Below are 16,089 nucleotides of genomic sequence, written 5' to 3'. Positions count from 1 at the left end.
TTCACCTCCTTGAATGCATCCACCCGCCCCCTTCTCTGAATGCCATCTCTTCCTTTACCTACTTAATTCCTACTTATCCTTCAGATCGCAGCTCAAATGTGAGGAAGCTATTCTGGAAGTGGTAAACTAAATCAAATTCCTTTAATATGCTCTCATGGTATTATGTTCCTTAATGTTACAGCACTTACATAGAGTTATAATTAAACATAAATGTGTAATTATTGATTAAAGTCTCTCTCCCTAATGAAATTTTAAGTGCTATGAAAATTGCACTATATTTACTCTTCCTTCTCCTGGTTCTTCTTCCCACCTCTCCCTTACATGTGGACATTTCCTAGGATATGGGCTCCTCCCTCTTCTGACTCCACTTCCTTTTGACCAGAGGGATCTCCTTACTTCATAACTTCAAAGCCTTTATCCTCAACCCCAATCTCTCCAAAAATCCAATTAGGCATCTCCAAGTAGACCAATGGTTTTGCAACATTTTGACTGCAACCCACAGCTGGAACATTTCATTTGGCAACTTATTACATACACACATGCAGCAAATAAATTTCATGAAACAATACTGTCATTCTTTTTTTTTCCTATTTGATTACATTGAAAAAATATTTTTCATGTAATTTCCAAAGCCACTAAGGGGTCATGACCTGCACTTTAAAATACACCATACCAACATACCGTATCATCTATTTCCACATGCACATTTCTCTACAACCTCAAACATAAAATATCTATTTCCCAACTCATTTCTCAACCGAACTTCCTTACTAAGGAATATGATCATTCTCTTAGTCACTCAGGATCAACATCTTAAGAGTCATTTTGGATTCTTCCTTACACAATAGTTGCTAAAACTTATTGGTTCTTCCACTGAAATGTGTCACCACCCATTCTATTCTTTCCATTCCCACCATCACAGTTCAGATTTTACTGTAACGAATACTGCAATAGGCTTTCTAACTGGTTCCCTGTTTCCAGAATTTTCAACTGAAGGTACCAAATGCTTGAATCGCAAACACCAGAGCAGAAAGCTAATTCAGCTCCTCAGTTCCATTTTGATCAACAGAGTACTATGTGAGAGACTGAAAAGAATGTGTCTTCATCTGTTCACTAAACTCCTTGACTAATTAAACTTTAATCCAGGTTGCCTCATGTTTCTAAAATTCCCATTACAATTCAGAAACAAACCCCGGCTTCGTGGTAACGGCAAGCAGACTCACCCATGTCAGCAGTGACCATGGTGGACTGGTTTTCAGGGATGGAGACAGAGGTCTGGTCTTGGTCCATGCTTCGAGAGTCCTCGTTGACCTCCTGTTGACTCTGGCTGAGTTCTGATCGCAGTTCTGAGTACTCATCTTCCTCCCTGAGCAAAAAGGAGAGTCAGCCACCACAGACAGAGAAGAAAATCCCTAGAGAATACGTCTTTTATTGGAAAAGAAAAAGACATTCAGAGAGAAAACAGACAGACCTCCCCCACCCCCACCCCACAGGCCACAGAGACCAAGATTTCTTTCAGGCCAAATAGATGGTCACATCTATGGTCAGTGTGTGAAACTGAAAGGTTGCTTCTGTGTCCACATACATACCCATATAACAAACAAGATTCACTTACTAGCCCACTAGAAACTTTTCCCCTTCAAAGATTTCCTGAAGAAATTAGATTTCTTCACTCCTTCAAATTCCAAGGTGAAAAAGAACTAAGACTACTAGCACTGAGGTTACAGTGAGCAAAGTAATCAAGAGTCTGGTGAACAGGAACGGCACATCCCACCACCTGAAGAGTCCCATTGGTGGGCCTTCTTCGTGGAAGAGGACATAAGGAAGTGTTGGGGCTGGAGCTACTGGAAAGCCAGCACCTCATCTGTGCAGATCAAAATGGATGCTTTGAAAGGTATATGCATCAGCATGTCTAAAAAATGCCACATTTACTTTCCCCAGAGAAAGTAGGTGGATTGAGGGAATACAAAAAGAGGATGAAATGAGGAGAAAACAGAAACTGTGAGTGAGAGAATACCATTCAATGGTCTATTTCCGTCAATGTGCATTTGCCAACAGGAAGACGACGTTTAAATGCAGCTGCATTTCATCTGCACAAGCACATCCACCCCTTCTCAGCCCTTATGGGTCCCTCAACATTTGGTCTCTGAATTAGCTACGAGCAAGCTAAGAAAACTTAAAATAGTAGTATGTATTTTAAAGCACACACATTCCCCTTTCCCCACACCGCCACCATCACTATGCACACGCTGGACACAGGCATGGAGACAGCAAAATTAACCCTCTTTGAAGTATTTATTTTGCAAGTGAGCCAGAAGAGAAAATTGTCAGAAGAGAAAATTGTCAGGGGATATAACTATGAGGTTGGAAAGCCCATAGGTGTCTGCTCAGCCTCAAAGGGAGGACATTTGTCCTCCCTTTGCTGGGAAGAGAAGAAATCCTCTCAGTCTGGCAGTCACTTTACATTGTCGGCAATCAGGGGGAAGAAAGTCTACAGTCTTGGGTTTTGGGCAGACCAAGATGGTGAGTGGTGATCAATGGAACTCGGGAAACAGGCAACTGCCATTTTAAACTGGGGAGACATATCTATAAACTGGAGAAATGTGACAAACCCTTCAGAATTCTTGCAAGAAATCAACATCCTCCCAGGGAAGGGATTCAGCTGAGCCCCTGAAGCCACCCAGAAATCTGGGAAGACTTTAAACAGATATAAAGCCCCCAGACATGCAAAATATGAATTAGAATGGGAGTGGTGAAGACAAAAAATATAGGTTAATGTTCTAGGAATAAGTTAATTATTAGATATCTGCAAAGCCAACAATAATTAGGTTTAGGAAAGAAAACAATTAAAAAGCACTCTTAAGAATTGCCCTTTTGGTCTAGAGGGTAATTGTGCCCTCATACGTTAGCTCTCCTTTCAATCAGCATTTAAAATTCTGATTTTAGTTAATGGGAGATTTTGTGTGTGATGAATAAATTACCTTTGTTGCATGGCCAGTGTAATCAGCTTCAGCTTAGCTGAGACTGTTGTACAGCCTAGAAAGCCAGATAAATGCTGCTGCTGTATCTCCGGTATAAATGGCATTTGCAAAATCTTTAATGGCCACCTTAAACCCTCCTGGCTCAGCAGGTTCCAAAACATATAGTGCCTGCCAAATCTCTTGCTTTGTAATGAATTACTTCTAAGGATTATTAGGATGAACTTTATAAAGGAGTGCATAGGGAAGGGGTGGGAGAGGGAAGCTGTTGATTGCAGGAAACATTCCTTACTGAGGTCAGAGCACAGTCTGAAGGAGAATTATACCACACTAGAAACGTCATCTTAGGCAGAAGGCTTTCAGTATCATGAAATGCAAACTAAGGATCTCCATTCAATGTATTTGAGCACCAAAACAAGGATAGAAAAGCAAAGACTAGATAGGTGCTGTCTTCCAGGAGATAAATATGTTCACACTAATTCTAATCTAAGAAGGATGCTGTGGGTAGACACAAGAGGAACATCTGGGGCTGCAGGTGGGTAGTGACCAGGGGAGACTTCCTGGATAGAGCGGCACTCAAGATGAGTCTCAAGCCAGTAGAATTTAGATAGGTCATGAGGGTGGAAAGGCACATGCAAAGGCTCATAGGAGCCTGTGAACGTGATGAACATGTGGAGTCTGGAGAAGAATAAGTGGCTTGGTATATAGGTGAAACCAAAATGGGGTGCAGGATGGAAACATGAGTCTGGAGAGGCACTCAGTCCACTTGTTCAGTGGGTGATTTTGATCAAAAGGAGAATTTACTGTATTGAAGGAGGCAAATAATTAGGGTTAGATGGTAGAAATAGAGAAAAAATGTGTGAAGTCTAGGAATTCAGGGGAAGAAATAAATATTGACGAGATCTTGTATACAAACAGATAAAAGAGGCAGGAGGAAGTGCGGAAGGTCTGTATTCTTGACCCTACGGGGAGGGGCTGAGCTGAGCACACACGATCCCTGGTTAAGGTTCCTCATAGTACTCGTAATGAGTATTATAGTAAAAAAACGACACATACAAACAAATTAAATGGTAATTAGAGGTGGAAAACAACCTTGTGAGACGATCAGGCAGAGTTTTGTGTCACAAAGAACGAGGTATAGAAAGGTTAAATGGAGCGTAAATACTAGAAAATTTGTTTCTAATATTTCTCCCACTGACTTTGGTAAAAAATCATGGCGTTGTATATCCTTATCATCTCCAGAACATCATTATCAACATCTTTCCTGAAGGGAGGTTGGAATCCAGGACTGGGAAATGACAAAAGCCAATTCTCTCAGGGCCCTTTGTAAACTGACAGTCACTTTGGGATGGTAGCATATGTAGAAGACTGATGCTTGGGGGTTTTCTCTCTCTACTGTATAATTCAGGAGCATTGGTCCATCAAAAGCAATGGAAAAAGAAGTCAAAAACACTCTACCCGGCCCATGGCAGTTTTACAAAGGCAAGAATCTGAGGTGTGTTTTCAAGGCAGCAGTGAGTCACCAAGCTGGTAAAGGTGTCTGACTAACGACCCAGCATCAGCATCTCAAAGTGACTTTACTGTTTGCTTCCTTCTGCTGTGTATTAGTAATTCTTGGCAAGTGAGAACTTGTTTCTTTGGGGGGAAAAATGCCTCCTCAAAAAACACGAACTGCTAATGCTGGCAATGAAAAGGAAGAAAATGTGAAAAGGTCCAAAAAGTGATCATTTTAAGCCGAAAAAAACAGAAGCATTGATAAACTGATAAATGTTGATAATTATATGCTATTGTGGTAGTTTCATAATTATGGGATTGCAAAGGATCATCTCACAGGATTCTAAATGTACATTATTTCATTCACTCAGAAGCATTTGTGAAGTGCTTCCAAGTTGTTCTGTTTCGAGTTGCAATGATTAATGCTTGCTACTAGCTTAAACAACAAAACAAAACAGAAACGCTCCTAGGGAGGCAGGCATTCGATTATACACACACCTATGCAACCAGCAGTGGCAGAAAAGTCACAGACTGGACGGGATCTTAGAGACCATCTAAGCAGGATCAATAGTACATTCATTCATTCATTGATTTGTGTGAGGAAGATCGGCCCTGAGCTAACATCTGTGACCATCTTCCTCTATTTTGTATATGGGATGCTGCCACAGCATGGCTTGATGAGCAGTGCATAGGTCCACGCCCGGGATGCGAACCTGTGAACCCTGGGCCGCTGAAGCGGAGCATGTGAACTTAACCACTATGCCACTGGGTCAGTCCCTGTTGCTGTTTATTTTTAAAGATTTCTTCTCATTACTGGGTAGGGGTGAAATGATCTAATCAGAAAAGGGAAAAGTCAATGAAAGTATAATCCTTATCACGCTTTCCAGACCTTAAGCTGAAGTACTAAGGAATTGGCAGCATTTGATAAAAATATTACTTCCTTTGCAATCCTCATATCTGTTTTATTTTGGGGCGCACATTCATGCCTTGTCACTGGATTGGAGTGATTTGTGAACAAGCCCAGATGGACATCAGCCTACCTTGGCAACTGTCAGTCAACTATGTGTAGCTAACCCAGTCTACCTGACTTGGTGGTTTTTTTGTTGAACCACCTTCTATCTGTCTTACAATTAAAGGCTGACTTGCCCTGAAATGGCCATCACTCTTTTAAACAACAAAGATTTTCTAGATCAAGGAGGAAATGTGTTCCTTTCAGTTCTCTTAGAAAATCTGTAGCAGGAAATGAGTGATTACGAGTAAAGTCCTGATTCTTCCTTCAGTTTTACCTCTTCTTATTTTTCATACAGCACAGAGGAAAATCAGACTCATCTATGAATCTTTTGGTGAATAACTAGATTTTGAAATGCTCTCCTATCTATATAATAATCCATCCTTGTCATCAATGAGTACCAGTTTTAACAAGATCTGATATAGGATTCATATTCAAGGACTTCTAAATAGTGAACAAGGGTTTAATATACACCACATAGGAAGACAGGGAGAAGAAAGCTACCTTATCCTTCTGAGTTTTATTTTTATTTCATCATATTTTACTTTTGAGGCCAGAAATTAATCAAAACTACTTGTTTTGCTGGGAGATAAAGAGGTTTTGGTTACACTGTGTTTGAGATGCAGCAACATGAAGATGGACAGACAGATGTACCACACAGGTCAAAGTGTGGGCCGAAAGACCAGGAGAAAGGTCAGGCTCACTGTGCAGGCATGAGATCTTAGAGATCAGATTATGTTAAAGAAGATGGAGACTTGGGATATTATCTTAGTCGCCAAATGAGGAGCATTTGCAGACAAGAAAGCAGAAGGGTTAAGTGCCAATGTGGAGGTGACACAGATAGGACGAGTCAGTGTTTTAGGGCTACAGTCATTCAAGGTGAAAGATGTGGGGGATAGAGACCAGGGTAAGAGCCAAGGCTGAGGAAGGAATCTTAGGAACAGAAGAAAAGATCTAGGGCCTAGAGGGTCCTAGAGGTTGGAGAAGAGCACACCAGGAGGGAAGGAGGATTTAGGGTCAAATTCTGCAGAAAAGGACAAGTAACAAGAAAAGGTCATTGGATTTTTCAGAAATCACTGGTGATTTTCAAAAAAGTGTCTTAGCTCAGGCTGCTGTAACAAAATACCATAGACTGGCTAACTTAAACAACAGGAATTTATTTTCTCATAGTTCTAGACTGGTTAGAAGTCCAAAATCAAGGTGTCAGCATGGTCAGTTTCTGGTAAGGGCTCTCTTCCTAGCTTGCAGACGGCTGCCTTCTCACTGTGTCCTCACATGGTGGAGAGAAGAGAAAGCAAGTGAGCAAGCTCTCTGGTGTCTTTTCTTACAAGGGCACTCACTAATTCTATCATGTGGTCTCCACCCTCATGATCTCAACTAAACTGAATTACCCCTCAAAAGCCCATCTCCAAATACTATCACATTGAGGGTTAGGGCTTCAACATATGAATCTGGGGGGACACAATTCAGTCCATAACAAAAGGAGTTTTGGCACATTGTTGGGGTCAGAAGCCAGACAGCAGTGGGCTAACAAGCAAACAGAAAATGAAGCAGAAAACATGGACTACTCGTGAGAGTTGGCAGTGAAAGGTTGATGTTATGAGTAGCTTCGGGGAAAAGAAAATACTCTCCTTGGGAAACAAAAGATCTCATGTTTAATTTGCTTAGACATCTTTTTTTTCCCCTCAGTGAGCTACTGATGTATTTTTCCATTTCCATTTTCCCCATCCCATTATATAATCTCCCTAAGTCAGAAGAGCATTAAAAAAAGCCACTCATAACATACAGTTAAGTGAAAACACATATTACAAAACATGTGATCCAATTTGTTTAAAATAGTCATGAATAAAATTTTTCAGAAGGCCATATATACAACATGTTCAGTGTTTATTCCTAGGAGATGCGATTTAGGATGCATTAGGCAAGGTTCAGTTAGGAAAACAAACTACAATGGATGTTTCAAGGAGAAAGGATTTAATTTAGGCAGTTCCATGCTTACAGAACTGTTGGAAGGACTAGAGAAGCGTGAGTGGAGGCCACCAGGAGCTGTCAGATTTGCCATCACAGCTGTGATCCCCTCAAAGACCAGGAAACTGCTGCTGCCTTGACATCTGCCCACAGCTCCAGGGTCTGGCCAGTCAATGCAGGACCTCATGCCCACCAAAGCCTGTATGTCAGTTGCCATCATCACGGCCTGAGGGACAATGGCTCCCACCTCCCTTCTGTCTTCCAAACCCATGCGAATGCATCTCATTGGCAGAACCAAAACTGTATCAAGAACCCAGCTGCTAAGGGAGTCGGTGAAGTACTCCCCAGGGTCCAGCCTCTTTGATTCTGGGGAGAGTAGAGAGAAGAGGTGGGAATGGTACCAGGTGCCAGACAACATCCGTCATAGTCTACCCTCTTTGGCTACTCAACAACCATACACATCTTCTCACACATATGTAAACTTCCAAATTGCAATAGCAATGACACCAAGCTTCTTTAACTATCCCTCATTCAAATGTAAATGGACTCACATTCTCACCAAAATGGGAGACCCAAAGTCCCATCAGTTTTTTTATCCGCTGTTAGATGATCACTCCTCTTCTAGTTCAATGGCAAATCCACTAGATATCATGTAACCTAACTATTAAATGACAAGTTTCACCAATACCAACTCACCTTATATAATAGGAGAAAATAAGAGGATAAAAAGGAAATTGCACATATACATAAAAAAGCAAGAAAATACACACTGCCTAGCCATCCTTTTTGCAATTGGTCATGAGGCTACAGTTGATCTTTATAACTTCCTTCTCCCACTAGGAAATCTCTATTTCCTTTGTGTCTGGCCAGCATCTCAGGTGGTTAGAGTTCTTTACCTAGTGAAGTAATTCAAAATCTCGATTCCTGATGAGCCTTGCCCTAGGTAGTCTGACCTTTATTGGGTTGCTCTAGTCTACTAACTTTTACCACTGGGCAATTTCCAGGAGGCGTCCTAAGAATCCTGTGAGTTCCAGACATAGACCTCGCTGCCCCACAGTATAGCAATAATCCTATTTCCTTATGATAGTCAAGATCAATCACCCCAGCCAGTGCAGTAACTCCATTCATTGCTTTTTGGTTCAGTGGCATTGAGGTGCCCCAAGGCCAGGAGGCAATCAATGGAATCACTGTATTGTCTGGTGGAGGCATAGTTCCCTTGGGATCTAAGACTTCTATACTAGCAGAGCTCAAAGCTGCAAGGATGAGAAGCAACAATTTCTTAAAGCAGGTTTTTAGGTATATGAATGAGAGGAGCCACTTCTACTTCCACCTCTTGGTCCTTGGACCCCAAAAAAGCAGCAGCAGATACTGTTGCTAGCTGGGAGCATCTCCAAGGCACTGAAAAATGTTACCATGCAGATGGTGCACTATGGTAGACTAGGTCCACTATGGGAGGGATTCAGGTCATAACGCCATTTGTTACCTGATCTCCTGCTATGGACTGAATTGTGGTCCCCCACCCCCACCCCAATTCATATGTTGCAGCCCTAACCTTCAGTGTGATGGTATTTGGAGATGGGACCTTTGGGAGATAATTAGGTTTGATGAGGTCATGAGGGTGAGAGCCCTCATGATGAGATTAATGCCCTTATAAGAGACACCAGAGAGCTTGCTTAATCTCTCTCCCCTGACATGTGAGGACACAGTGAGAAGGCAGTCTTTTGCAAGCCAGGAAGAGAGCCTTCACTTGCAAATTGAATTGGCTGGCACCTTGATCTTGGACTTTGCAGACTCCAGACCTGTGAGAAATAAATTCCTGTTGTTTGAGCTACCAGTTTATAGTATTTTGTTACAGCAGCCTGAGCTGACTAACATACCTTCATAAATCCATCCTGACTGGTAGACTACAAGTATTTTGGATCTCCAGGGGCTATCATCAGCTCAGAGCCAATAATCACCCAAGAATGTGGTTATTTCTTTTTCCCACTGCACAGTCTCCCCTATAAGTGGCTCCAATTCTCTTTGGAAGGGGTAGAAGGAAGACTGACTGTACCTACTAATGGGAGGGTTGTATACATCTTCCCCTTCATTTAAGGGGCTCTGGGTCTGTGAAATGGGTCAGGTAAGGGAAATTGGATAAGAGGCCATGATTCTCTACTGCAATGGCAAGTCAAGTCTCTGTTCACCAGACCAGGGTTCTTTCGCATACACAGAGCAAGTAAAACTTTAGTAGGCTGCCCATTTATATTGGTCCCAGAGACACCATGATCAATTAGCCAGCACCAAAAATCTCTACAGGTCAAATATTTTTTGATTACTATTGTAGCCCTGTTGACCAATACAGTAACCAACCCCACACTGACTCCAGTAGTTAAGCGGCATCAAAGACCCCATTTTAATGACGTCATTTCCCACCCAACATTCCTAACTCCCTTGGCCTCTGGACTCCTACATTATACTAGGGAAGTTCTGAGATTTCAACATTATTTAATGTAATCCTCAACTGAGTCTAGTTTTCAGTTAATCAAACTGCTAGAGCTAACATACTGAATCCAAAATCTCTGATAGGAACAGTCATATCAACAAATCCATCAATCCACACTGCATTCTTCTCTCCCTGGTCTAGAAACCTTAGGTCCTAAGCCCACATATATTCCCCCCCCAGTTTTTGTGAATATAAATGAACAAAATCTTACACATCTTTTCATATGTTAGCTGTCTCTTCCTAGGTTGGATTTTCTACTTAGCCCCATGGGACGTGATACAAATTGACTACTTTTAGGCCTAAGGATAAAGAGGAATGGAATAGTAGTGGGGCCTGAATCTATCTGGACTGGTATCAGATTGCTACAGATTCTCCAAGCAAGGCAGGACTAGCTTTATCAGACAGGGAGGAGGACTGCTTCTGCAAGAAGAGAAGCTCAACGGCGTTTGTAGGCTCTAGGTGTTCTGATTCATTTGAATCTACCCACATGTCTCCATTCAAATTCTCACCATTTCATCTTTCCTATCAATGCTTGATCTTTACCTAGGAGATCTGATGTGGCTGTGAATTCAACTTACATTGGAATTCAGCAACCTACACTGTTTGATTCTTGGCTACATTAGCCCTGTGGCTATAAGAGATGGGAGAGTCTTCTAGGGTAGTCACAGAAGGTCCCTGGTTCTCTGATTGTGACCTGAGATAAAAAAATTTAAACTATGAGATTGTCATTTTCTTTTCTTAAGCAATTCAGTATTGCTTATGTGTGGATATATCATAGCTTACATAAACTATTCTCTTATTAATGATTATTCAGCTTTTCCAATAAATTCCTAACTCAGGCCCAGATTGAAGTAACAAGTAAGTCTATAAGGTAACAGCATTGTACCTGACTAGTATGACAATCAATTCTCTAGACCCTGGTATGCTGGGGCAGTTAGAGTTCATCCAAGGCTTCTGGCTCCTACTGCCCTGGGTCTACTACAGCATCTCAGGATCTGAGGGCAAACCAGTTTCCTGGAGAGCTGGCGGCTGGGGAGACACCTTAGCCACTGGAGCTCAGAAGACAAGAAGAGCCTTGTCTTACTGGCCCACTTGTCTGCATGTCTTCCAGCCTTGCAGGGAGTCCCCTCAAGGAGGGGCCAACTCATTTATACAATGAAAACTGGCAGAATTTAATGTGACATCTGCACAGATGCAATCTTCTTTTAAATAAAAGGCACCAATAAAAGTTTATGGTCAAGAAGCTCACTGTATGTTAACACAAGGCAGTCTGGCCATTATATTCAATTTAGCCATTCTGAAATTGAGTTTTCCAGGTGATGAGTGATGCATTTTTTTCACAACTCACTGAGCCCATTTGCCTTCACCTTCTCAAGTGTTTAAAAGTGCAACATGTTTTAATGGAAATTATAAATTTGCCAATGTACTCAGTCAGCCTCCTTTAAATCTGCTATAATCATTTCTTTGGGCTGAAAATTCTTCTCTGCTCATGCATTTCTAACCTACAATCATTCTGAAGACCAGGATACAATTTAAAAGCCTTGAGGATCTAAATTGGAATATGAAATTTATTGTGTGGCTCCAGCTCAGGGCAAATTTTTCCATGATCTTGCCCAGAAAACAGAGTCCCATCAGTACTCTCATCAAGTAGCCCCATCCTTACTGTGACTCTCAGAGTCGGAACAAAATGCACCCAAAGTTCTTCTAACCCAGGACTTCTAGAGGGAGAATTTAAAGTAGCTGCCTCTAAAACTGCTTGAAGTGTGGCTCATACAAACGTTCAGCGAACAAAGCACTTTTTCTCCATAAAGGTAGGTGCCAAACATTTGCTTTCCTCAGGGCTGTTCCCCGAGCACAAGCAGGAAGATAAAAGTTCTCATCCTGGCTCAGTAAGTCACTTAAAGCAAACCCCTCCTCTGATCAGCAGGGCAGACACACCAACTAAGTGCTGTGTGTGGAGAGTTGGGGGCCAACTGATTGATAAGCAAGGATGGCAGGATCCCCAACAGTCACTTTTATGGAAAGAAAATTAAGGCAGAGACATTGCGGGTTCTGACTCCACCTCTACCCTTTGCTCAGTGTAACTTCAAAGTAGTCACTTAATATTTTTAAGCCTTGGCTTTTTCACCAGTAAAACGATGGATCATATCTTGCCGTCTACCTGAAGAGTTTGTAAGAGGCTACGTCAATGTTGGTAAATCCACTTGAGGTAAGCTCAAAATATTATTAGATTATCTAGAAGCATATGCAATGTTTAGTTATAAGCCACATTCATAAATCTCTCAAAGTCCCCGAGGGAGGCAAACAGTTTGCGTGTCTAGAGCAGACATGGTAAATAAAAGGGGTGGTAGGGATGCTAGTCTCTAAGACAGAGGGGTCTCCAGTTAGAACTTGCTAATAAAGCATCTCCCTCAACTTCTGATTCCACAGCCTTATGAATAAACTGAGGATTACGATATCCACCCTGTCTACCTTGCAGACTTATCATGAGGATCAAGGTCAGAACACAATGGGGCAAGCCCCTGGCATAGTGGTTAAGTTGGCATAGTGGTACGCTCCGCTTTGGTGGCCTGGCTTCAAGGGTTTGGATCCCAGGCGTGGACCCACATACAAATCAGAGGAAGATTGGCACAGATGTTAGCTCAGGGTTAATCTTCTTCAAGCAAAAAAAAAAAAAAAAAGATCAGAACACAATAATGGAGGGGAAAGTACATGGTTAACAAAGTAAAGAGAAAATATTTATTAACTGTAAATATTTTAGTTACAAATAAAACATCATAATTCACAGGGGCGACTTCAATTCCAAGACCCAGGCTACAGCCCAGTGGGGAAGAGAAGAAGCTGTGACTTGGAGCCTACTACCTGATGGTGGTGCCTTGCAAACGGTCTATCTTCTTATTGAGCTCAGCAATGATGCTGTGGAGTTCTGTGATGCGCTCCTCGTACCGAAGCGTCGTTCGCTCCTGGACATCCTCATGCTCTCTCATGAGGTGGGACTGCTCACACTGGGATCAAGAGACAAGACAGAAGTACCAATGAGTTGATGTACTTACAGGCAAGTAATTTTAAGTTTTATGGCCTCAAACTATCACAGCCTCAACATTGAGTATGCCCCAAATTAACATGCCTGCTCATTGGCCAGGAGTCCCAGAAGACACATCAACAGCTAAATTTTACAATGCCCTGGTGGACATCTGAGTCTTTGCCTCTTTCTCTCTTTAGGGAAAGGTCCCTCTGCTGTTGCACACAATCTCTGTGGCACTATCTAAGTCCCTGCTTTTCTAAACCAAGAAGTGGGCAAGTGGCCCAAGCTGGATCCACCAGATACCTTCTTTAGCGATTGGACCTAAGACTGCATGGAGTCGATTCACTCAGCTGGGGGTCCTGAAGAGACAGTCCTTTAGCTCCTGCTACCTCTAGCCCTAGAGCTTCCTTCCCAAGTTCCTTTATGGTTGTTCAGTTTTCCTTTTACCAATTCATTCCTTTTCTGCTTAAGTTTTCTGGGGTATGTTTCAGCCACTTTTCAACCAAATAATCCTGAGTGGTATGACACTATTTCTTAACTGGCTGGTTATCTGCAGACTTAACGCTTTCCTACATCCTTTCTCACCAGGCTGTAAGCTCTGGGAAGGTGGGGACTACGTGTTTTCATGATGGAGCCCTGGCACCTGGCATATGGCCTGGTTCACTGTGGGTGATCTGGAAGTGTTATAGAATGAATAAATCGCAATGTTTCACACTGTCAAGAAGGCTGCTTTGCCGAAACAGTGACAAAAGAATCTGAGGAGCTTCCCTTGCTCAGCATTTGATGGACTGAGAGGCAGCAGCTGCTATAAAAACATTTTTGTAGATAGAGTTTAAATCCTAAGGAACCTGTTCATCTTGTTCACTTCTCTCCCCCTTCAACTCCCCACCAGTCACTGTGCATTTAATCTCATTTACATAATAAGAAAATACTCATCAGCGAAGGAACAAGGAGTCTGGCTTCCATCGCTGTCTACTACATTCAGCCAGCCCTGATTAATTTCCTGTCCAGCAGAGGAATTTTAATTTCATTTTCAGCAAGGTTTTCCTAATGCAAAGAGCCATGTGTACTTACCAGCTTTGCACTTTCAGGGCTGGTGGCAGGTGGGCAAGGGCAAAACTTCTCATCCACCACCGCCAATGTCCTCCCCCCTCCCTAAATCTGCTAGGCTTCCAATGGTGTAACCCAAAAGCTACTCAGCAGAGACAAAAAGCCTTCAAAGATAAGCAAACCCCTACACTAAGCCCAACTCAATACGGAAACAAGTATTCAGCAAAGAATCCTGATAAATACCTTGGTATAAATCATGGCAGAGACCACACCTATGAACAACAGCTTGATCAGTATTAATGTGGTAACTTCCCGGGGGCTGCTCAGAGCTCCAGAAACAAGATTAGAGGCAACAAGGTTGTGGAAGCTGTACCAAGACCTTTGTGAGGGGCTGGCCTGGTGGCATAGTGGTTAAGTTTGTGTGCTCTGATTCGGCAGCCGGGGGTTCACCGGTTTGGATCCTGGGCACAGACCTACACACCGCTCATCAAGCCATGCTGAGGTTGCATCCCACATAGAGGAGCTAGAAAGACCTGCAAGTAGGATACACAACTATGCACTGGGGCTTTGGGGGAAAAAAAAGACCTTTGTGAGAAATAGTGATGTAAACTTCTGTTCTTAGTGACAACCTGCAACATCAAATAACCTCCCCTCAGGGTCAAATATGCAGGAAATAAGTGGAACCAGAGGCAAGGATGAAGGACTAGTGAAAGCCACATCTACATGGAAACTTTCCTAAACAGAACAAAACCCTAACAGGCCACAAATACTCCTTCCGTCAAGTTATGCCTTTTCATCCGTGATTCATCACACTTTAAAAGGAACAAGAGAAGTCCACAAAATGACAATGTCTCAAATACAGTATCTGTCCATAATTGAAAAAGCTTCATATTTCTCTGGAACATACCAATAACAGAATACTGCTTCGCTCCATCCCCGCAGAATATCTATGAGTTTTTGTTATTGATCTTTATTTCCATCTTTAAATTGTGTATGTCTGTAGTATGTACATGTGGCTGATACTCTGATGAAGGTCACCAGTTTCAGATCTTAACACAATTATAGGAAATGCCTGGTCTGACCTGGATCTCATTTAGGCCACGACTCTTACTACACTGCCATGTTGCTGGTTCCTCCTCTTTGGTTTTCCATATTCAGTTTTCTAGGGCTACAAACTACTGTGAAATGCATCCCCTTACAAACTCAACAAGCTCTTACTGTCCCTTAATTCCTTACTTGTTCTTCCTCCTTCACAGACTTCATAGTCAATAGGCCACTACCACCACCAAGGCAGACAAGAAACTGCAAAATCCACTAAAAATGCAGATGTGAAAGTGTTTATACAAGAAGAAGGCATGCAATCATGCATTCCTGTTGCTTGTTATGAGCTGCTTGAAAGGTGAGATCCTGTGGGGCTGCCCACGTTGCAGTGAGGTCAAATGGGTGATGCTCGGATAACGAGAGCCTGAGAGCTGGTATCATACCATCTTCACCCCTGCCTCCAACTGGAAAGTCTGCCTGGAGGGTACAAGTATGAAGAAGAGACAACAGGAAGCCTGATGATTCAGTTAGATGGAATAGCGCTTGTAGCTAAAAGGAGAAAAGAGACTCATGATGTATATTTGGAACTTAGGGGTTCATTTGGGAGCAGCAACAAGAATACATTGGAGAAAAAAATTTCTTAGCTGAAGGCAAAGATATCTGGTTTACATTCCTATATTTTTCATAAGTATGTTTTCTTAAATGGTAGAAAGCATCTATGATTTAATACTTCCTCTAAAAATAATTGATATGTCTTGATTTCCCATAATGTCTGAGATATTGTGCTAGGAGCCATTGGGGGGTCACTATGACACTTACTTTGAAGGGAACTGTGGTCGCAGCCTCCTGGTGGACTTCTTCCAGTGAAAAATAACAAACATGGACAGAAGTAGGGAGTGAGGAAAAGAAGAGATAGTAGAATAGTACCCCGAGGATTCTCTCCCCAGTGCAAAGAGAATGCTAGAAAATGATTATCAAAACTCCTAGCCTCTAGAGGAATGAATGGCTGAGAAGACATTGCTCAAGGTTCAACTGTACA

At 42.2% G+C, this 16,089-nt stretch overlaps 1 protein-coding gene across 3 annotated transcripts in view; it reads right to left on the bottom strand.

The window, feature by feature from the left end:
• MCC (MCC regulator of Wnt signaling pathway) overlaps positions 1–16,089 on the bottom strand; it is a 405,732-nt gene that overhangs the window by 89,061 nt on the left and 300,582 nt on the right. For all 3 annotated transcript variants that reach the window (XM_087429918.1, XM_004420305.3, XM_004420306.3), the window contains 2 exons: positions 12,797–12,939; positions 1,224–1,366 (listed from right to left, as the gene is read on the bottom strand). In XM_087429918.1, the coding sequence (XP_087286044.1) occupies positions 1,224–1,366; positions 12,797–12,939 (286 nt within the window). The remainder of the gene's footprint in view (positions 1–1,223; positions 1,367–12,796; positions 12,940–16,089) is intronic.

The sequence above is a fragment of the Ceratotherium simum genome, chromosome 4, assembly GCF_057802395.1.
Source record: "Ceratotherium simum simum isolate JZ-2026a chromosome 4, ASM5780239v1, whole genome shotgun sequence".
NCBI classification, from domain to species: domain Eukaryota; kingdom Metazoa; phylum Chordata; class Mammalia; order Perissodactyla; family Rhinocerotidae; genus Ceratotherium; species Ceratotherium simum.
The sequence above is the reverse complement of the archived record's forward strand: the minus strand, read 5'-3'. Positions and strand labels throughout refer to the sequence as shown.